The sequence below is a fragment of the Magallana gigas genome, chromosome 5 (assembly GCF_963853765.1).
Source record: "Magallana gigas chromosome 5, xbMagGiga1.1, whole genome shotgun sequence".
In the NCBI taxonomy this organism is placed as follows: Eukaryota; Metazoa; Mollusca; class Bivalvia; order Ostreida; family Ostreidae; genus Magallana; species Magallana gigas.
Window position 1 is genome coordinate 25,595,374 of NC_088857.1, and position 24,173 is coordinate 25,619,546.

The 24,173-nt window shown below is 33.0% G+C and overlaps 2 protein-coding genes across 5 annotated transcripts in view; one reads left to right on the forward strand and one right to left on the reverse strand.

Moving 5' to 3' along the window:
* Positions 1 to 24,173, reverse strand: part of LOC105337450 (golgin subfamily A member 5) — a 74,781-nt gene that overhangs the window by 39,702 nt on the left and 10,906 nt on the right. For all 4 annotated transcript variants that reach the window (XM_066083812.1, XM_066083813.1, XM_066083815.1 and 1 more), the window contains exon 5: positions 7,580 to 7,629. In XM_066083812.1, coding sequence (XP_065939884.1) covers positions 7,580 to 7,629 — 50 coding nt within the window. The remainder of the gene's footprint in view (positions 1 to 7,579; positions 7,630 to 24,173) is intronic.
* On the forward strand, positions 7,702 to 23,631 carry LOC109619864 (uncharacterized). Its single transcript, XM_066083811.1, has 5 exons — positions 7,702 to 8,256; positions 18,196 to 18,588; positions 21,227 to 21,433; positions 22,117 to 22,267; positions 22,987 to 23,631. The coding sequence occupies exons 1-5, from the start codon at positions 8,170 to 8,172 to the stop codon at positions 23,256 to 23,258; spliced, it is 1,110 nt and encodes a 369-aa protein (XP_065939883.1). The 5' UTR covers positions 7,702 to 8,169; the 3' UTR covers positions 23,259 to 23,631.

Below are 24,173 nucleotides of genomic sequence, written 5' to 3' on the forward strand. Positions count from 1 at the left end.
ATGCCGAATTACCGATAGAATTAATTGTACTTCAGTACCCCTACATCAGATTTTGCTTAATTTGCGCAGGTAAACTGTTAACTGTTTGATTTACCGTAGTCTCTGTTTTATTTGATACGTAAAAATCACGAAATACAGACGATAGTTCCCAGGTTACAAAGCATAAATAATGAAAACGAAACGAAAATCAGAACAAGCTAACACCAACGTCATGTGTGAAAACTGTCAACGCATTGAAATATTTAGCCTTAATTTACTTCACAAAATCGGCACCAATATATTTTGCATGTTTCAAAAATTTCCCTTCATACGCGAACGGTTGCATAGCAAGTAAATTCATCATAGTCAGATCGACCCTTTTTCGTATAATGTTATGGCTGCTTTAAACAAAGAACCTCGTTTTAGAAGTATGGAATACGAGTCTTCGTAAAATGGGTATGCAAACCCGGGCCGTGGCAAAATAAAAGCCGGGGCAGATCGGCAATCGTCAATTCCAAATACGCATTATTTTGCAGCAATATTTACAGCGAATACAAATATACTGGTCCATCAAATATCCTGAAATTTTAATGAGATTGGCAGATTAATACCTGCCAATCTTTTGTTTTGCTCAGACCAAGTCTTGCCTACCCATTTTACCGTAGGTAATTCTTACCGTATGCCGAGCCCGAAGCTATTAAACTGATTAAAACACGCATTTCCTTTATTATTATTTTCGTAATAACTCAGATTTGAATCAAAATTAGCACTTAATTTTTGCAATTTATATTTTTCTTCCCATAAGGATAATTTATGCTAAACTACGTTGAATTGAACTAATTAGTTCTTGAGAAGAAGATTTTTAAAAATGCACCCCCCTTTTTCTACAGTTTCAAGGTTTTCTCCGCTTTGAATACAGATCGGACTTTTATTTCTGCAATTTATATTCGCCCACCGATAATGATGCTTTGTGCCAAATTTGGTTGAAATTGAATAAGCGGTTTTAGAGAAGAAGTTCAAAATGTAAAAAGTTTACAGACGGACAGACGGACGGACAGACGGACGACGGACAAAATGTGATCAGAATAGCTCACTTGAGCTTTCAGCTCAGGTGAGCTAAAAAACTCCAAGAAGACCTCGAGTTAGGTACGGAATGGATGATTAAAAATCAACTTAGTATAAATCTTCAAAAGAAGCAGTGTATGCTTATTGGCACATCCAAAAGGTTGCAAAAATGTAGAAATTTGAATATAAATTTAAGTGGTGTGCAAATTGAATTTGTGAAACAGGCTAAATTATTGGGGGTTAGAGAGAGAGAGAGAGAGAGAGAGAGAGAGAGAGAATTATAGTGTTCAGGAAATCAACATACATACAACATGTCAATAAACGCATGCGTACATGCATGCATGTATCTATATCTACGTGAATAAATACTATTAAACAATCCTCGTTTTTAAGTCATGTAAAATGCTTAAAACGTGGGCACATTGCTGAATGTTTTGTGCATACAGTTATATGCAGGGCTTCTTTTACCCGTGATAACCTGTCGTGAAACCCTCTGCTAATACATATACACCGGAAGAGATTTAAAAACAAAGGGACTAAATGGCGTGTACAAATTATTGTCAAAATACTCCTGGTTTTCCTTTTGTTTTTTTAGATTCTTAAACAATTTATCAAAATCTTATCCGCTATGAATATTTGATATTCCACAAAGTAATACGCAAATGACCGACTGGATTATATAAACAAAGACATATTTAAAATACAAGTACTCGAGCAAAAACAATAATTACTTTAAGGGAAACTTTAACAAGTGACTCTGGGTAGGACCGTTTCTTATAGGGGAAAGCCAGACCTTGAATGTTAACATTAAGACTGCCACAGAGCGGGAAATTAACGGTATTTTGAAACGAGCTCCGTTTAAAGTCTTATAAAATAATTAAGACATGGGCTTTTTGCTAGGAGAACGATTATTATCTACCCGCAGTCGCTAGTTGTTGTGTGCATACAGTTATTGAGATGGCAGCATTTCTTTGATGCCGGCAAAGATATCCGGCAAGCTCTAATGCGATCGAATTGCAGGAGTGATTCCAGCTGCATGACTTTGATGCCAGTGATGCTATGAGTGTATGAAACTAACTAGCTGCTGACAGAATCAAGACTGCCACAAAGCAAGAAACTTGCGGTACTTTTAAACGAGCCCCATATTTGTACAAAACGAACGCTATCATTTTGATTTATGAAAAAGTTAAAATCAAAAAAATTTAAAATCCATTCTTGTAAAGATTAAATCGTTAAACAAAACACAATTAAGTAGGAAAAATGTATGAATTACAAATAAAATGAAATAATACTTGTTAATGTAGAATGCATAACATGCAGTACATTTCATCATATGGTTATACTATTAGGGACTGAACCCGGGTCGCCTGCACACAAGTCCACTACTCTAATGACTGAGCTGCGCGGATTCCCACTTCAGAGAACTTTGGAGCTAAAAAACCTCGAGAATGTACATGGATTGACTTTAAAACAAAGGACTATGTGCGGTTTTATGCATTTTTTGCCCCCCCCCCCAAATTAAAGTTTTATAAAGCGCTTTAAAAATAAGTGTGAAGATAGTTAGAATCATATTAAAAATAAGGATGCAAAAGGTTATCACCACAGTGACATCATAATGTAGAAATGACGTCATGAATATTGCCTAATTTTGATAAATTGATGTTTTGAAGCAAAATATGGGTGTTTTCCGATGGTTTTTCGACTGGGAAACATTGAGTGCAGGCCTGCTCAAGTACCACTTTTTAGTATAATGTGTATAATTATCTGAAGAAAAACATATGTTAAAATCTTACTTGAGCAGACCTGCACTCTATACTACCAAATGCAAAATTTAAAGAAAAAATGAGAATATTTTCATCCGTTTGCAAATTTGCGGGAATAAGGTCATAAAGTTGACGTCATAGATAACTAGCCAATGAGCAATGGTGGTTAAAATCAAGATTAAAGTGATAGGCGTCCACTGTAGAATGATTTATGAAGATTTTATTTTTGTACGACACTATTTAAAAATTGGTTAAAATTGGGGGCAGATATTAGACCATATCGCACATAGTCCTTTCATATTCAGAAGTTAGGAAGCGTCTCTATCGGATAATAACAAAAACAAATTCATGTTTTTTTCCATCCGGTGACGACGTGAAGTGACGGCGGACGGTCGAATATGCGAGAGACACTGTGGTTAAGTACTCTCTACCATCCCTGAAAATTTGAAAATTCTATATTTAATACTTTTGGAGAAAAATCTTGAACAAACAAAGACATGAAATCTTTAATATTTGAAGACCGGAAGTGACCACCAAATAAATGATCGATGATTTTTTTTACAAATGTTGTTCTAAACTAGATACGATCCCGTTCAAGTAACGAGTAGGTCTTCCGTTCAATTTTTAAACGATACGATTAAAATATCAATGAAATTTCAGAATTCGACCTCAAACATTCCCTTTGAGATAATGTATACGATTGTCAATATCCTTTAAAATGCGTAACAAAGAATTTTGCTTTTTCACATTTTGCATATTAAAGATTAAAGAGTTTAGTCCCCTAAACTCAATAATTACGTCATCAATGGGTGTGGCAATGAGTTTTACAAACTGATATGTTATGATCAACAACTTTATTTCTGTAATGCATTACAAAGTCTTGATTGTTTTTAAGGTATGTGAAAAAGACTTTACGAGTGGCTTAGCCCCTAATGTAAGGGGACAGCCCCTTTTTCTTGAGTTCATTCAAAAGGTCTCACAAATACTAAAAAAAAATTGTTCTTACAAGTCTCTAAAATTGTTGTTCATTTTTTTGGATACAGATGATTGAATATTTTTAGGGGCCAGTCCTCTAGATCCTTAATGGGGACAGACATTGATTGATGGAATCGATGAGAATCATCAATGCAAGCATTTTCTCCTCTTCTATGCTTAATAAAATAAATCTCCTTCTCTAGATATTTTGCGTCAAAGTTTAAGTACTTTTGCCTCCTAAAAATTCCTAATTACGTAATAAATGGGCGTGGCAATGATTTTTCCTGATAGATATTGTTACGATCAACAACTTTGCTTCTATAATGCATTACAAAATCTTAATCATTTTTAAGTTATCTGAAATAGAGATTTGGAGTGTCTTGGCCCCTAATTTAAGGGGCCAGCCCCTTTTTCTGGAATTTGTTGGAAAGAAATTTTGATTATCTACTACTTTTGTTATATATGTCTTATCCAAATATTAACTGATAAAAATATACAGATCAAAATGTATGAAAAATTTGATGCAAAATTTGTACTTAATTTTCGAGCCTAGGTGAGCTCAAAGGAATGGCGCCACTGGCGCCAAAAACAACTTTGTGCACAACTACAATCTATCGTCTACCTATCCTAAAAATTTCATAATTATATCTCTAATAGTCTCTGAGTTTATGTCTGCACAAAATTGGTCGTAAAAACTTACAAAATCGGCCGTAAATCGGAACCGGCAGTGACGATTTCAAAATTTCAAAAAACTGTTAGAATTATGACCACTGGCAAACATCTGTGAAAAAATGGTCGAAATCGGCTGAATAGTTTTCGAGAAATCGCGTGCACAAAATTCGTGGAAAAAAATAATACTAACTAGATACAATCTCGTTACGAGTAACGAGTAGGTCTTCCGTTCCATTTTTAATCGATACGATTAAAATATCAATGAAATTTCAGAATTCCCTCAACCACTCCCTTTCACAAAATGTAGACGATTGTCATTATCCTTTAAAATGCTTAACAAAGAGTTTTGCTTTTTCTCATACAGCACATTAAAGATGTAAGATTTTAGTTCACTAAATTCCTAATTACTTTATCAATGGGTTTGGAAATGAGTTTTACAAACTGATATTGTTACGATCAATAACTTTGTTTCTTCAATGCATTACAAAATCTGTATCGTTTTTAAGTTATCTGTAATAGAGTTTACGAGAGTCTTGGCCCCTAAATAAAGGGGCCAGCCCCTTTTTCTTGAATTCATTCGAAAGGTCTCACTAATAATAACATTTTTTGTTCTTACACTTATCGACAATTGTTGTGCATTTTTAGATACAAATGATTGAATATTTTAAGCGCCAGCCCTCTAGATCCTTAATGGGGACAAACATTGGTGTTTTGATTAATGGAATCGATTAGAATCATCAATACAGATATTTTCTCTTCCACAATGCTTAACAAAATCCCTAATTACGTAATAAATGGGCGTGACAATGATTTTTTTCTGATAGATGTTGTAACGATCAACAACTTTGCTTCAATAATGCATTACAAAATCTTTATCGTATTTAAGTTATTTGTAATAGAGTTTACGAGAGTCTTGGCCCCTAAATAAAGGGGCCAGCCCCTTTTTCTTGAGTTCATTCGAAAGGTATTTCGAATAATAACATTTTTTGTTCTTACAATTATCTAGAATTGTTGTTTACTTTTAGATACAAATGATTAAATATTTTAGGGGCCAGCCCTCTAGATCCTTAATGGGAACAAACATTGGTGTTTTGATTAATGGAATCGATTAAAATCGCCAATACAGATATTTTCTCTTCTACAATGCTTAACAAAATATGTCTCCTTTTCTAGATATATTGCGTCAAAGTTTAAGTACTTTGGCCCCTCAAAATCCCTAATTACGTAATAAATGGGCGTGGCAATGATTTATCCTGATAGATGTTGTTACGATCAACAACTTTGCTTTCTATAATGCATTACAAAATCTTTATCGTATTTAAGTTATTTGTAATAGAGTTTACGTGTCTTGGCCCCTAATTTAAGGGGCCAGCCCCTATTTCTTGGTTTTGTTGGAAAGAATTTTTAATTCTCTATCACTTTTATTATATATGTCTTAAGAAAATATCAACTCATAAAAACGTATGAAAATTTTGATTCAAAATTTGTATCCAATTTTCGAGCCCAGGCGAGCTTCTAAACTTTGCGCCACTGGCGTAAAAAAACTGCATTGTGCACAACTTAAAACTATGGTCTACCTATCCTGAACATTTTATATTCACATCTCTGATAGTCTCTGAGTTTATGTCTGCACAAAATTGGTCGTAAAAATTTACAAAATCGGCCGTAAATCGGAACCGGAGGTGACGATTTCAAAATTTCAAAAAACTTCTAGAATTATGACCACTGGCAAACATCTGTGAAAAAATGGTCGAAATCGGCCGAATAGTTTTTGAGATATCGCGTGCACAAAATTTGTGGAAAAAAATAAGAAGAAACAGTACGAAACCTATAAGGTCTTCCGTTGGAAACGGAAGACCTTAATAAGAAACAGTACGAAAACTATAAGGTCTTCCGTTGGAAACGGAAGACCTTGATAAGATCTGAACGTTTCATGAAAATCTCTGTAGAGTTTTTGAGAAAACGTTACAGAAAAAATAATAATAGGGGAAAAGAAACAAAGCAAAAACAATAAGGTCTTCCGTAGGAAACGGAAGACATTAACTAGACGCTCGTTGCGAGCAACAAGAGGTCTTCCATTTGAGTGCAGCATTAAGTAAACTATAGGGATAGTTGATTTTTTCTATCATTTCTTTACACTTCATCATATTTCATTAAACCCTCTACAAGAATTTCAATAGACATATAATTATAATTGAATTATACATATAAAATCGCTAGCATTGTAATTTTTGATAAAATGAAATTAAAAATACGTAAAATCTATCATTTTAAAAAAATTCATTAATCTTAACATAGTTTAGGAAGGAAAAATATTCGGCACTCGGGGACTAAACCCGAGTCGCCTGGGCACAAGTCAACCACTCTAACTACTAAGCTCATGAATTCTCGCTTCAGAGAACTTTGGATCTAAAAATCTCGAGAATGTATGGATTGATTTTAAAACAAATTAAATATATTCTGAAGTGTTAAAAAGTCTCTATCGTATAAAAACATAACAATTTCACGTTAAAAAAAATTAAAAGTGACAGAGGACGATCGGATCTGAAAAGGGCGCTGCAGCTGATAACGCTCTATCATCCCGGAAAATTTGAAAGTTTTATCTTAAATACTTTTGAAGAAAAAACAAAAACAAGCAAGATGAAATTTTAAATATTTCGGACTAACTGACGACCAAAAAAAATTCTTTCTTTCATGATAAAGATTTGAAAGTTTCATTAAAATCGACTGAAGCTGTTTTTGGAAAACGTGATCGAAAAAAAACCCCAATAATTATAATAGTAACGACCAAAAAATTGATCGATGAATTTCTTACAAATTTTGTGCTGCATAAGGTCTGAACGTTTCATAAAAATCAGCTGTAGAGTTTTTGAGAAAACGTTAAAGAAAAAAAATAATAATAAAAGTGAAAAAGAAACAAAGCATTAAAAATAAGGTCTTCGGTTGAAAACGGAAGACCTAAATGATAGAAACAAAGAAACAAAGCAATAACAGTAAGGTCTTCTGTTGGAAACGGAGGGTCTAAATAATATCAAGAAAAAGAACCGTTCTAAATCAATAAGTCTCCAAACTTCGTTTGGAAGACTTAATTGTTGTCTAATACTGAAAACTACATATTAACTTACTCAGAACCTTGTTTGTTAAGGAATTTGCCTGGAGATGTTTGAGTTGTTTATTGCAGCCCGGAGGACCGGGCTGCTCTATACATATAAGTTTAAGTTTTGGTGTATGGGATTGAGGAGGGAGAAGTTATTCAGAATTAAAAGTTAACTATACATTAAATAGATTGTACATTAGAAGGTTCTTTCTCTTAAAAAAATACAAGATAAGATCTATTTTTACTTCCATAAAGTGCATCATTTAAAATATAAACCTTTTTATATGGAATATATAAAATTGCTTATTATTTACTAGGGACAAAACGACAGGTCCCTATTTTTAGAAAACTAAATTTTAGTAATCGCATAAAAACGTACGATACACATATTTTTGTGTTTTATATACATGATGTCAAATATATTTTTGATTATAGATGATACACATATCTGATTTTAAACTTATTTTATGCAGTAAACAGTTACTTGAGGAATCAATAAAGTATAAAACGTTATCGTTTTTGTTCGATTTCCATCCGAATAGAAGTATTCCGTAAATCTTCTCGACTAGTCTCGATCATTCAGATGCATGACTTAACACACCAAATCGAAGCTGTTTAATGACCAAGACTACTTTCCATTGTTTTCGGAAGAATTTGGCGGCAAATCGAGTTGGTGGGAACTGTCAGATCGGCGCAGAGAAAATGGTAAGACACGTAATGGGTAGAATTCATCAAGGAATTGAAAAGTTTTGTCCTTTCAATGGACTTCAATGTACAGCTATTGGGAACTGTATAATGACCTGATATGTATAATGTCCTGATGACCTGATGGCGTGTACTTTGTAAAATATTGATTTGAACAGTGAAATAATAACAATATTTTTTACCTAATTGTATAGATCATACTATTTTCTCTCAGAAAAACACAAAAAATAAATTATAACTTCTTTCAAATTATTTTTACAGAGCAAATAATTTTTTTTAGGGGTATAATGTCCTGATTTTTTTGGATAATGACCTGATGACCTGATGATTTTTAAAAGGCCATAGCTATAAATTTTAAGCTTTAGGCCTCATTATTTATATTGACATCGTTTGATATGATCATCTAAATGAAAATTCTGAAGTTTGAACAAATATAAATGGATACTTTTTCCAAAAATCACTTTGATCTAAAACACGGGGTATAATGTCCTGATTTCAGAATGGCCTGATTGACCTGATCAAGTAGATAATGAACCGGATCCTATAATTCTGACAATTTAAGAACGAAGAAAACATTTCAATGATACATACAAATAATCTTATTAAGATTTTTTTTAAATTCTTGGTTATTAAGACTGTTCTCTCTCTCTCTCTCTCTCTCTCTCTCTCTCTCTCTCTCTCTCTCTCTCTCTCTCTCTCTCTGAAACAGCTGAATTTTGTTTGGGTTTCAGTGTTTATACATTTTTGAAAATACTTAAATACCACATTTTCTTAATATAGAATTAAATGAGTGTGAAGATTATATGAAATGTGATTTGTCTACTTCTCATTTTCCTTTTTTTTTTTTTTGGGGGGGGGGGGTAAGTTGAACGTAGGTATTATAGGCTATATATATTCAAAATTAAAGTCAGCATAGTATATCTTTTTGATTTTAGATTGAAATGTAAGCCTAAATACATTGTATATGTTTTCTCTGTAAGTTACTAAACTTAGAAAAATTTATATGTAAAACTGAAAAATACACACAATAAGAAATATCGGTAAATACCTTGATCTTTAATGGAGAGAATCAATCTTTTATTGTTGATTTAAAAAAATATAATTCATATACACTCACATGTAATACTTTGAGATGATAAATCTTAGTTTGTAAAAATATTCTGAGGAATTCATACATTCCTCATCCTAAAGTGTGGAAACTGATTTACCAGTACTAGATGAATTATATGTAATCGTATTAATTTTGCATTATTTTAATTCTTATTCAGCTTCTACTTTAATACACAATAATTTCTGTTTTTGTAACACAATTGTTATAATGTTTATTATACACTGTATGGCAATGTAAACATAAAAAATAAGGTATGTAACAAGGAGAGGACCACTTAAGTTTTAAACAGTGTACATGCAGTGTAAACTGTTAATTGCTATCAAAACAAAGGAACCCAATTATGGTTCTTGTGGCAAAAAGGTGTGAATAACACCCCAGTAAACCAAACATTTATAGAGCCTACTGAATATATACAGAGGGGTACAATCTGTCAAACACTATACGCATCATATATAATCTGACACATATAATACCAGAACAAATAATATATTGAAACATTTATATATATTAAAAAAAAATATCATAACAAAATAAAGAACCTAAAGAAATATATTTTAGATAGCAATATGTGGTTTTATCCCGAATAACTTTAATATTGTCCCTAATTTCATTTATATGATCAAAGAAACATGAACAGATCTTGATTAATAAAGAGTTTATCCTACAAAATTATTATTCAAAAGTTTATAAAGATCCATCTTTTACACAATTTTTCAGATATAAAGCTGAAAAATGGTGTTTGGTAAACTGTTGAAATTTATCAGGTCACCAGGTCATTACCAATTAAAAATCAGGTCATTATAACCTTTGTTTTTTTTAACTGCTCAATAAAAAATAATTTAAAGGAATTTTCAAAATATCTTTTGTGTTTTTTTTGTAGGAAACAGTATGATCTATACAACGAAATAAAAATGTTGTTCTTATTTCATTGTACAAATCAGTATTTTACAAAATAGATGCCATCAGGTCATCAGGTCATTATACAAAAAATCAGGACATTATACCACTGAAAAAATTATATGATCTGAAAAATTTATTTGAAAGAAGTTATAAATTATTTCTTGTGTTTTTCTGAGAGAAAATAGTATTATCTGTATAAATATGTAAAAATATTGTTCTTATATCATTGCACAAATCAGTATTTTACAAAATACACGCCATCAGGTCATCAGGACATTATACATATCAGGTCATTATACAGTCCCCAGCTATTGCATTTTTAGCTCTTGTAGTCTTAAGTGGCATGTCGAGGGATCGCCCACAAACATGGGTAAACGATGTTACCTCTAGTGATCACAGGGGCTCGTCACGAAGTTTTTTCAATCTTTTATATATACCACCTCTATACTATAAAATACACAAGGGAGGAATCAAAACTCGAAAAAATCGCTACCTCCCGATTTCGGTCGCCTCGTATTAATTCTTCTCGGACGTTAAACCCTGCCCTCTAGGTATCATTAGATCGGGAAAGGACCATAGTTTTTAGGAATACCTGCAAAATTTAAACATCGGCAACAATTTTAGAAGTTTTCACGCATTTTCTTCCAGTTTACTCTCCGGTGACACTTTCTTCGATCAGATGTCGCGCACCAAATTTATTCATGCGCTCTCATTGGTTAATTTTGTTGATCAAGATAAATCGTACGTTGACTCGTATTTTAGAGGGATATTCAAATGATGAGTGAAGAAGTTCTTATTACGTGGTGAGTATATGTATTAATTTTCATATTTATGTAGAAATATTTTAACCATACTTCGGACATTCGGTAGGACGTGACTATGTATTTCTAGCATCAAAGCAAGTTTGAATATCGTTTGAAAATCCTTCTAAAATACAAGTCCGCGTACGAGTTATCTTGAGCAACATTGAATTGACCAATGAGAGCGCGACATCTGATCGAAGAAAGTGTCACCGGAGAGTAAACTGGAAGAAAATGCGTGAAAACTTCTAAAATTGTTGCCGATGTTTAAATTTTGCAGGTATTCCTAAAAACTATGGTCCTTTCCCGATCTAATGATACCTAGAGGGCAGGGTTTAACGTCCGAGAAGAATTAATACGAGGCGACCGAAATCGGGAGGTAGCGATTTTTTCGAGTTTTGATTCCTCCCTTGTGTATTTTATAGTATAGAGGTGGTATATATAAAAGATTGAAAAAACTTCGTGACGAGCCCCTGTGCTAGTGATATAGATAATCTAGTAAACGAAGGTACATCGTTGTACGCATATATTGCCAGAGTACGGGGTGTTTCGGGATATCTTACACACAATGATTTACCAAGGTCTCTACGAGATTGGATGCCGCATAGCATGCACTCTCCTGATTATGAAATTCAAACCGATATTTTCTTCGGTAGGGTAGGTGGCAATAATGAATTTGAATTCGGACAAAATACTCTTGAAAATTCCATGTATCAGGCGTCAATCATAAGTCCTTACTTAATGTTTACAGCTAGGGGATTGACAATTTCAGTCATATGTGATCTTGAAAATGACAGGTATGCTATTTTTGATTCACATCAAAGAAATGAAGATGGTTTGTTGGATGAATCTGGAAATGCAATTTTGCTTTACTTTGACAGTATTCACAGCATACTTGATTTTTTAAACCGTGATTATGGTGGATTTTCATATGAATTAAGCCCAGTTATTTTTAATTATGAAGTACATCAGCAACCTGAGCCTCACTTTTTCCATTCATATGCAAAACAGACTGAAAAAAGTTTTCAGTTGAAAAAAAGCACCATTCGTAAAAGAAAACGCACATCTCAAGATGAAATGTTTGTAAGTACATGTGCAGAAACATTTCCAATTATTTCTGATCATGCCGATGTTGCAAATGAAAACAACACAATTAATGGCTTTAATATGACTAATGTAGGTTACACTTGTACAGTAGAAACATTAGAACCATCAGTGGAATTCTTAAATTGTGATTTTCACAATTCAGAATATGAACTTCATATTCGACAGAAGCCATCAAGTTATTGCAGGTGTTGTGATAGAATTTTATTTCCTGATCAGATAGTTAACCTGAAACAAATTACAGCTACTGCAGAAATGTTAAACTTGTCATATGATGATGTTCTCTGTCGTTATTGTCATGGTAGAATAAAACAAAATAAAATGTGTCCGTTGAGTACTAAGCTTAACAACCTTGATAATGGTCGTGTACCAACAGAACTGAGAAAACTATCATTACTAGAGAAACGCATGATTTCCTTAATTCAAGTTTTTTTGTCAATTCATATTTTACCCGGTGGCCAGTATGCTGAGAAGGGATTGGTGCTAAACTTGCCAATGAATGTACAGGAAATAGCTAATCAGTTGCCCAGAAATTTTGAAGAAAATGCAACTTTATCTGTGCATTTTTTACATAGTGAACCAGCCGTCACTAATAAACACTTTATCAGTTGCAAAAATTTGAAAGATGCTCTTACGTGGCTTATAGAAAACAACCCACTGTATAAGGAAATCAAACTTGAACAAAGTATTGACATACTTTCTGATCTAAATAATGAATTGTTAAATGGGTATGAATCATCATCTCATTTAGATAGCAATTTTAACTATTCCTCTTTGACACCTTTAGATGTAAATACACCTATACTCAATGCTTCATCCTTTTTAAGAGAGGGGGTAATTAAGGTTTCAAGCTCTACTCATCAACCTGTTAACATTTTTGATCTAACATCAGGAGAAGAAATGGCATTTCCCTGGCTCTTTCCATTTGGAGTTAATGGTTTAAGACATAACAGAGATATCCATGTTAATCCTTCCATGTATTTCAAATATAGGTTATATAATAGACATGCAGAGTTTAGGTATAACTTAACATATTTGTTACACTCATGTGTTTCTTACAATGTCTCATTGCTTAAAAGTGAAATAGGGGTTCATATGCGTATGTGTAAAAGTAGAGATGACAGATTTACAGCTGCTGACATAAGACATAGTAGCCAGGCCTCTGATGTGTTGGAAAATTCATACATGTTCATGAAGAACATAAAAGGGACTATTGCTTACTTCAAAAATGCACTTTATAATTTACTGTCAATGGTTCGATGTCTTGGACCCCCTACAATCTTTTTGACCTTGTCTGCTGATGACAATCATTGGACCGAACTTGGAATGTGCCTTAAAAACTTGACCTATGAGGAAGCATTCAGACGTGAAAGTTTCTCATCTTTTATGAAGGATGATCCTTTGATGACAGCTTTGTGTTTTAATCGTCGTTTTAAATATTTGTTGAATGATGTGATATTAGGCAAAGACCAGCCGTTTGGACAGATTCAAGATTATTTTGGAAGAATAGAATTCCAGAATAGAGGAAGTCCTCATATGCATATGTTTTTATGGGTGAAAGATTTTCCAACAGAAGTTACAGAAAATAATAAACAATTTTTTGTTAGATATATTGATAAAACAATACATGCAAATATTCCAATAAATGATTCTGAATTGTGTAAGTATGTGACTAAGTTTCAAACACACTCTCATACTACTTATTGCCAGAATCGACAAACAAGATGTAGATTTCACTTTCCACATCCAGTATCACCTGACACAAAAATTGTACAAAATATAGACATGTCTAAATCAAACAAAGGAAAATTTTATGTTCTTAAAAGGAATAAACAGTCAACCATGATTAATCCATACAATCCTGTTATATTACAGTGTTTTCCCCAGGCCGTTTTTGCATGGCGGTACCGCCATGCATTGAAGATCCCCCGCCATGCATCACACAGTGCCGCCATGCTTCCCGCTATGCATACTTATTATAAAGCAAAATATCTTTTTCTAATTATTTCACATCTTAACAGTGATAAGTAGATGTAAAATTGTCGTTATTCCGTTCAATCTTTATAAAAACGCTTGCACCCGCAGAGAGCGTCGCTTACTTCGACATCGATCTCGGCAAGGGGGCACACGTGGTTAACGGTTAAAAGACTTGGCTTATGATTGAGATATATTGAAAGTGAGTTTATTAATCGGTAATGAATGCATAATTAGAGATGTGATTACTTCTAGGTTTACTGAAATGTGCCTTCTTTGACACGTCCGCCATTATCGAATGTTGTGGATTTTCCAAGATCTAAAAATAGCACAATGTTCACTCGATGGTGTTAGCTTGGTTGCGACATGCTTGAACTGTTTATTTGCCGTAAAAATATTGGAAACTTGAGCTAATGTACCCAATAAAGAAAAAAAATACAGTTAACTGCGAGTAATACATGGAAGCGATATCACATGACTCGAGACATCGTATAGTACAGTAAAGTATGCCTCTGAAAATGATTGTGTGGAATCACATGTATAGGGACTGACTGCCAAGTTATAGTACAGTAACTAAATTTAATTTAATTTAAATTATCAAATTATCACAGAAACTTTCATATAAACCCCAAAGTTAAACAAAAAATGTCGACTGTCCAGAATAAGTTTAAACAAGATTGCTGTAATTTCATGGTTCTGCCTGTTTCTTGTAACCCCCCCCCCCACACACACAAAGTAAACTCCTCTATATATAAAAGGAAAATGAATAAAACAGAAGGTGTTAGAACTGCTTTTTGAATCTATATTTCTTGTAAAAGCCTCTTGAAAAAATTTATTTTTAAAAAAATGCTATTCAATAGTTTTGCTAGAAAAAACCAGAAAAATTAAGGATAAATATATGAATTACAAATAAAATGAAATAATACTTGTTGATGTAGATTTCATGAGAATGCATCAATTGTAGTACGCAACTTGTAGTACATGTACTATTACGCGCAGTGATTTCGCGCTGGCTGGGGCGCTGTTCCGTTGCACCGCGCACCAACGCTGCCCAACTTCCCCCCATGCATCAAAAATTTTCTGGGGAAAACACTGTATTACGACATTGGCGTGCTAATATAGATGTCCAACTTGTTTGTAATGCAGAGGGAGTTGCATACTATGTTTGCAGTTATCTATGCAAATCTGAGCCAGAAGATTTAAGGTCTGCATTAGGCAACCTGATTTTAAATGTATTTAAACAAAATCCAGACTTAGAAAAGCACAAAAAATTATTACAAATTGGATTATGTGTTCTCAAACACCGTCGTCTTAGCTCCCAAGAGGCAGCATATCGTCTAGGGGATTTAAACTTGCTTCACACTAGCCGCTCCTTTGTAAATTTGAATACAAGATTACCAGAAAAAAGGTTTCGACTTCTAAAAGGAGCTCAAGAAATAGCATCACTAGAAAATAATAGCACAGATATATTTCATTCCAATATGTTAGATTATTATCAAAATAGGCCTTTGAGTATTGAAGCAATGTCCTATTTTAAATTTGCATCATTATATGTCAAAGCTCAACCCTTAAAAGAGCATTCACGCTGCAATGCAAGTGAAAGAATTTACATTCAAAAGTATGATTTATATATGAGACCTAAAAAGATTCCAAACATAGTTAGATTTACTAATTTGCCAATACACAGTGATGATTACTTTTACAGTCTACTACTGATGTTACTTCCTCATCGAGATGAAAAGGAATTGACTTGTAATTTCCCATGTGCAAAAGAAGCATTTGTTGCCAAACGCCATCTTTTAAATGTGTCAGTTCCATATGAAAAATTTTCATTTGTTGAAAAAATAGAAACTATTATGCGTCGTATTCAGATGTGTGAACAGGAACTAGAAAACAGCCAGTTTGATTTACACTTCCAAGAAACTAATGATAGAGTGCAGTCTTTTGAAAATTTGTACTCAAATGAAATAAGTGAAGTGTCGCATGTGACACAAACTGATAGCTCAGCTATATCATATTTACCATTTACTTCACAAGAACAACTGCATATGCATTCTTTACAGTGCTCAATGTCGTTTGTGGAATATGAAGCATGTGTCAGTAAGTTGTCGGAGACTCAGTTATTTTCTCTTGGTATAATTAAAAATCATTTTCAAACAAACCAGAAAAATTCATTTCATTTATTCATAACTGGTGGTGCAGGCACTGGTAAATCTTTTTTATCAAAAGTAATAATTGCATATTTAGAACTTTACACGTCTCGCATTTCTGGGGCTAAACCTGTTTTGGTCTGTGCACCCACTGGTACTGCTGCTAATGTCATTGCTGGTCAAACAATACATTCTGCATTTATGATTCCTGTGTCTAATTATGGAGAATATCAACCATTATCACCATTTTGTTTGTCAAAGCTGAGAAATATGTATGTAACTATTCATACACTAATTATAGACGAAATCAGTATGGTCAGTAGCAGTATGCTCACTTATATCAGTAGAAGATTAAGTGATATTAAGCAATGTGAATTACCCTTTGGAGGATTAAATGTAATAGCTATTGGTGATTTTTTTCAACTTCGACCTGTTAAAGCATCATTTGTATTTGAAAACACTATCTTGTGGGAATTATTTAAGCCAATTTTTCTGAAGGAGAACATGCGTCAACGAGATGATAATCTTTATGCCTCTTTGTTAAATAGAGCTAGAGTTGGTATGTTGACAAATAATGACATCTCCATATTAAAAAAAAGATTGATTAATCCTAATGCTAGTGGATATGAGACTGCTTTGAGGGTTTTTCCAACTAGGGCAAAAGTAAATTCCTACAATGAATATAGGCAAAATCTGTTGAGTAATAATCTTGAAACATTGCATGCAACCCACTACTTGGCATCAAATGATCCGAATGCAGGAAATGATGTTCCCAATTCATTCATACCACAAGATGACAATGCGGCAGGTGGTTTACCATCATGTGTTCAGCTTTCCATTAAATCAAGAGTCATGTTGATTAGAAATCTAAATACACAAAACGGTTTGGTCAATGGTGCAATGGGTTATGTAGAATCTTTCACTAGATCTCTAAGTGGTAAAATTGTATCTGTAAATGTGCTTTTTGATAATCAAATTAACGATAGAAGAAATGCTACTCAAGAACTATCACAAAGAAACAATGCAATACCAATTGAACAATTACACCATCAATTTATTATCCATGGACGACACATAGTAAGAGTGCAATTTCCACTCATTTTGTGTTATGCATGCACTATACATAAGGTTCAAGGAATGTCACTAGACAAAATCTGTGTTGATATTGGACCCGATGTTTTTGAACGAGGAATGGCGTATGTAGCTTTAAGTAGAGTGAAGTGTTTAGATGGTCTTGGAATAATTTCTTTTGATCCTAAAGTAGTCTTGCCTTATGATAAAGTTCTTGAAGAATATGATCGTTTGCGTAAATTCAGTTACAGAAAGTAACTACCAGTACAGTACTTTTCTTATTGTGAAAAAATGCATTGAATTTCATTGATTTTCCAGTTATCCTTGAAATCCTTACCCTTAAAATGATTTCTGAATCATTATAAACTGGTAAAATCTAATCTTATAAAAATCTTATTTGCATATATAAATTTATTTCCAATTGTGTAACAGTAGACTCTTGGTGTCTCTTTTTAGTGTATTCAATGTTTTTTTGTGGAATCGACAAATTAAATGCTTTATCTTGTGAACAGTAACATTATACAAATGGCCATTTTATCTTAAAACTTGAAAATTGGAAAATCAATGATACCGTAATGCAATGTATAGGGGGAAAAAAAAGACTTGGTTGCATTTTAGATTTTCTTGTTGAAGTGTTTGACTCAAATATATGTTTTTTGTATTTACAGAAATCTTCATTTACTCATAGGACATGTTTCACAAAATCATTTATTCAGAGATCAGTTTTAATACTATTTGACAATCTCGTTGTATATATTTTCTCTATTTAGAAATGAAAGTTGTCATTTTAAATCTGTTGTCATTGAGCGTTAAACTTTTTATTTAACAGGAGCAAAATGAAACATTGCAGTGCAAAGTTCTCAAAAAGTCACAAGAACTTCAACAGTACACAAACAATGGCGTCCAAATGATGTTCTTTAACTTAGTCTGTGCAGATAAAACGAAGTTTTACAATTTAAGAGTTTACCAGAAACACAAGTTCAACAATATTTCTGTAGGAAGGTGCTACAAGTTCATAAACACTATCAACAAAGGTGAAAACAGATATTGGGTTGTTGCAAGCAGTCTGATAGCGTTCACTTCACGAGTTGATGTCCCTGAAGAACTGCTAAAAAATATTCCACTCTTACCAGAGGAAACACCAATAACTGGGGTAAAGAGAAAGCTAAATGAAGCAACTGCATGTGATGAAAGATCAACAATAACAGGCAAAGTTGTGCAGGTATAAAAATGTATCCACAAGTTTCAATTTTTTAGTCATAATTATCAAGATTTTTAAAAAAGAAAGGTTAATTGTTAATATGTTAATTGGTTGGAAAATTTGATAAGTGTAATGAATTCAATATTTAGAAAAAAGTAATTTCTTTTCTACCCTGAGCCTTTTAAATTTTTCGGTTGTCATCTTTTTTTTTCGTTTTTAGCTCACATGAGCTGAAAGCTCAAGAGAGCTTTTCTAATCACTTTTTGTCCAGTGTCATCTGTCTGTCTGTGTCTCTTTTTGCATTATCAACTTCCAGAAAAAACCAGTAGACCAAATTTAACCAAACTTAGCACAACGCATCCTTGGGTAAACGGGTTCAAATTTAAAATAGAGGATCACACCCCTCTACAAGGGAAAATGATTTAGATTAATTAAAAACTGTTGGTATTCAAATAAACTTGCTTAAAACCATTTTACCAAATAAGCTGGAACTTTGTGCAAGAATCCTCATGTAGTGTAGAGCCAGGCGTAATTAGGCGCCCCAATAAGCAGAAAAGTTTAAACTTGTAATTGAGTCATAGGTTGTATTTGATAGCATAAAGCAGTTTTGATCAATGAATATGGGTATTTTTGTTCAGGTGAATGGTGTGGCCTTGAGCCCCTTGTTAGGCCAAAAAAAATTAATGATTTGTTTCTCAGGCACCGCCGCATCAGTAAAATCATCGCCGCATCAAACTTTTTTATCGTTATTTTTCCGGATTTTTCATATCTTATCATTGTCGGTTTTCTCTATTATGGATTCAATGTAAACAAACACTCAGAACAAATGCTTGTCTCTGTCAGTGAAAAACGTTATTTTATCTGAAACATCTACCCAGTGACCAACCTAGGGGGGTACCTGGGCTAAATACAAGTTTATGTAAATATAATTACTCGCTTTGTGGTCGGTAACTTCGCCAGAATTTCCTCAGAAAGAGAGGTTGAAGTTGCACTGTATTCTGAGTTCACGATCGTGAAAGTTAACCCCAAATGCAATAAAATGATAATAATCTAATTTAAAATACATTTTCATAGCCTAAGTTAACCCCTGTTGTGATTAATAACTAGCGACTGTCTTATCTTTAGAGGTTATAAACACGGTTGATGCAACCACATACTGTGCACTGGAAATTACAACCGATGTGTATAACTTTAGGTGTTGGTATTACAATTAGTTGGTAACTTGTAATTAATTAATAACTCTGCCTAGTTAGTGCTAAAATATTCATAAAACCGTTTGTCTACAGTTATCTATTCTGACTACTAGTATATGACGGTAGTAATTGGGTCAAAGGGTTGGACTAATACCTCCAAAATACACTTAAACACATAGACTGATTTTATTTGTCATTTAGCCAACACAAATACGAAACATTTAAGCTACAAAATATATGAATACACATAATAAATTAAATTGTAAAAATTAGATAAGATTTTAAATTTTTTAGGAGTTGTTTTATTTTTAATTGACTTGCTTCTAATCAAATTCAAATTAAGGTTAAATCTAAGCCCCCCTCTCCCCCCCCCCCCTTTTTTTTGCAAAGTTCTTAAATTTACCTTGAAAGATTGAGAAGTTGGATTCAGAAACACACTACCCCCCCCCCCCCCCCCCCCCCCCCCGGTTTAGGAATTTCATGATTTTGGGGGGGGGGGGGGGGGAAAGTTTGTTTTTTTTTGGTTTTTTTTGGAAGCATAGGTATTGTCCCCCCCCCCCCCCCCCCGGATTAGGATTTCCATGATTTTGGGAATTACTGTTTTCTCAATATTTCTGAGGATTAGTCTAGCCCCCCCCCCCCCCCACTTTTAATTTGCTTCCGATGCCAGTGAGCATTATGCCATTGTCAAAGAATGGAAGTCTACCTGATTTCTCAAATTTCTCCCTATTTTTCTTTGAGAAATGTCAGAAGTGAAGTCTCCCTAAACTAAGTTTGCTCTGGGTTGGTCCCTGTTAACACAACCACTGAAATTTCTCTGCAATCTTCAGAAATTGAAGCCTCTGTGATACTGCATAGAAGCAGGAATAAAGGACAATTGTATTGTTTGAAAATTTTATGATGACTAATTTAATTTTCCTTGATTTCTGTCCTCAAGGCACTGAAGATTGATAAGAAAACACCCCCAAATGAATGCTTTATTTTAAATTTTTATATGGCAAATTCAACTGTAAAATGCCATAAGAAGTCCCTTATTTCAGTTTAGACTTCTGTTATTACTGTGAAGGGGAAAAATGGGTGGCAAAATGAAGCAGGGGCACAAACCATTTGTCATTTTTGTTCATCTGCAAAAACTCAACCTTTGAAAAGGAAACAGAAACAGTTTAAACTAAAAAGAACAGATTAAAACAAATGTTTAAACTTTGCCAATGTATGAGCTTGATGAATATCTGCTGATGAATACACAAATAAATCATAAAGTATGGGTTGCCGTCATTATAAATTTTGTCTCCAAAAAAAAAAAAAAAAAAAAAAAAAAAAAAAAAACCTGCCTGCCTCGTCAAAATTTCAAAATTTTGGCCCGAGAAACTAATGATTATTTTTTTTTGGCCTTAGAATTGACTTTTACAGAATTTACACAATTGTACCAATCTTACTGACCACCTTTAACATGGTATATTTTTAAGGCATCACCAGTAAAGTATAGACGGGAACATTTAGCTGTAAGATTACTCAACATTAAAGACCCATCTGGTACAGCAAAAGTATGCTTATTTGGGGACAATGCTGAGATGAACTTTGAAGTGAATGATGGTGTTGAAATAAGTGGCTTGTACCGGAAAACTTACATGGGAAAGCAGCAACTTACATCATCACGTGTAACAACATGCAGGGTAAGTTAAAAAGAAATTCAATCATTCACTGCACAAGAAATATTTAGAAATCTACCAAGCCAAAGTTGAAACAGGATTTATAAAAAAAAGAAAAATTACATGGTAAATGGTATAAATTGCACCACATGCAAAAATACATGGACAACAATAACATGTATGAAACAGTATTTTGACTGCCCAGCAATAGTTGCTTATAACGACAAACTTCTAAATCAATTACATATAACGAGACAGGAATTAGTAAAAACGTCTTTAAAATTGGACGCACTGAACTTTCTTATACCCCAACGCAATGAAAGTAATTACAGTTTTATTAGTCCATAACACATTTCCATCTCAGCTTTCATAGTAACTAGTTGTTGCAGATGCTAAGCAATTTTCAATTGCGCTCTTTTTTTCAGGCATGCTATTCAGATTCATTTTTGTACAAATCAGATATCAAATTCTTGTTAAATGATGATTTTTACCCCTGCAAATTTTAATCATAATTTTTTCAACAAGTGCTTATTGCTAAGGCATGACACATAATGGGATTCTTTTTTTGTGGAAATCAGATGTCAACTTCCTGTTAAGTGATGACTGTTTTTAGTATTCACATCTGGAGGGGGGGGGGGTATTACTATTTACTAGTGAGGATTGGCTCACAGTTTCTTGTTTCATCATCAAAATAATTTCTTTTATAGTTCCAAGATGTTGAAGGCATTTCCATTACTTCAACAGACCTAATGGATGATGATGACTTCCTTCCAGATGACATAGATGGCAAAAGAACTGTTAAAATCACAGTAACAGACATAATGGATTTTGATGTTTACCATTGCTGTCCATCGAGAGGTACATTTACTCACATTAGAAAATAAATTAAAATACAGCAAAACTTGAATATAATGAACTCGGATATAGCGAATTTACAGCTATAACATTCTTATTTTTGTCCTGGCAAAGTCCTCATATATACTTAAAGAAAATTGCCATATATAATGAACACTGCTATAACAAATTTTCAGTTATAATAAAGTAATTTTAAGATCCATGCTGGCATAATTTTAACATATTTTATCATTTATATAATGAACATTTTGCCATTGCAAATTTTATTGAAGACAAATGCAATTTAAGATGCTTATATAAAGTACTCAAATTCAAAATATTATACAGATATTCTTAAAAATTGAAGTGAAAAGGTTATATTGACATATTTTCTACACATGTAAATGATTGTAATATTGATTTTATGAATTATGAGAGTTTAAAATGCGGTACTCTAGGCTGAGTATTTTATAACCTCTTTATCATGAATTGGCTAAAATTGTATAACAAACTTTGTCTATAAATTGGCCATCAGATTCAACTTCATTTTTTAAATATAATTTCTAAACTATTATTATTAAAATTTTATCCTAATCCCATATCTTTATATGGAACTCTTCATCTCTGGGAGATGGGTATGTTCTAAAAATGGCCACAATCCCATGCACCCTTTCATGTGATAATAAAGAACTGGTGCATGTATTTAGTATATACTTAATATCCTCATTTATTCTATACTTTAGGATGCTATGACAAGAAATTAGTAAACAAAAAGTGTCCAACATGTGGAAGAGAAGAGGAGCAGGAAAAAAAATCATGCAGAGTTCAACTACTGTACAGCACTTCTGAAAAAACAAATCAGAAGATCACAATCTGGAGACCAACTTTGTCCGAAATCATAAAACAGGAAGTAAACCTTGGATCCAGTGATGAGTTTTTGGAGCAAATTTCAAGTCTTCTTCCAATTTCTTTTGAAGCCGATATCATAGACAACAAATTGCAAAACATTAAGTAATGTGCGTGCTCCTGTATTGTGTAGGTGACGTGTGATAACTGTCAAACAACGCTCTTTTAAAAATCATTGTTAAGTGTATTCCTATTTTGCTTTGAATTATTTCTTGTGCTACATGTAGTAGACTAATTTGGCAGACATGATTGTTTATTCCAAAACCAGCGCACTTCCAAAGATTTTTTTTTTCATTTGTTTTATTTATATAGATACTAGAAAATATCTATTCTTTAAACTTTCTTTAATCTAAGTTGCGTTTTTTTTTTCAGTAAATACTAACTACTAGTATAATGTGCTATTTTTATATATATATATATATATATATATATATAATTTTCATAGCAACAAATACTTGCATACTGTACTTGTTTATATCATGTATATTAAATAGTACAGACACATTTTATCTGTTTCACTTATTTTTTTCTTCAATTTTTAGATGTGTTATTCACTCTATTCTGTTTTACTGCAAAGGTCAACATATAGTCATATGCGCAAATCAAAAAATGTCCACACAAAACATCAGTGGTTTGAAAATTGCTTGAGCTCATAATTGATCTTGCTCATAGTAAAAAATTGTCCCCACTAAGAGTTAGCACATCTTGCATAAATATTTGGTCATCTTTTCCACACTTAACTCAGGAGTGATTTGAGGTCTTAAGGTCAAGGGTAATGTTTATACATGTATATTCATAAAGTATTGAGTTCCTAGGCATAACCACAGGACTATGGAATCTATTGCACTCAGTCTGGGAGATTAATTTGCTTGATTAAGAGTTGTTGACAGATTAAACTCGACTATATATGAAAAAAAAAACGTTAACAAAAATGATGGCATTGGTACCTTGCGAAAATAGCAATAATCCGAATTAAAGGCATGTCTTAATCAAACAAAATAATGATATTTTACTTCTTTTATTT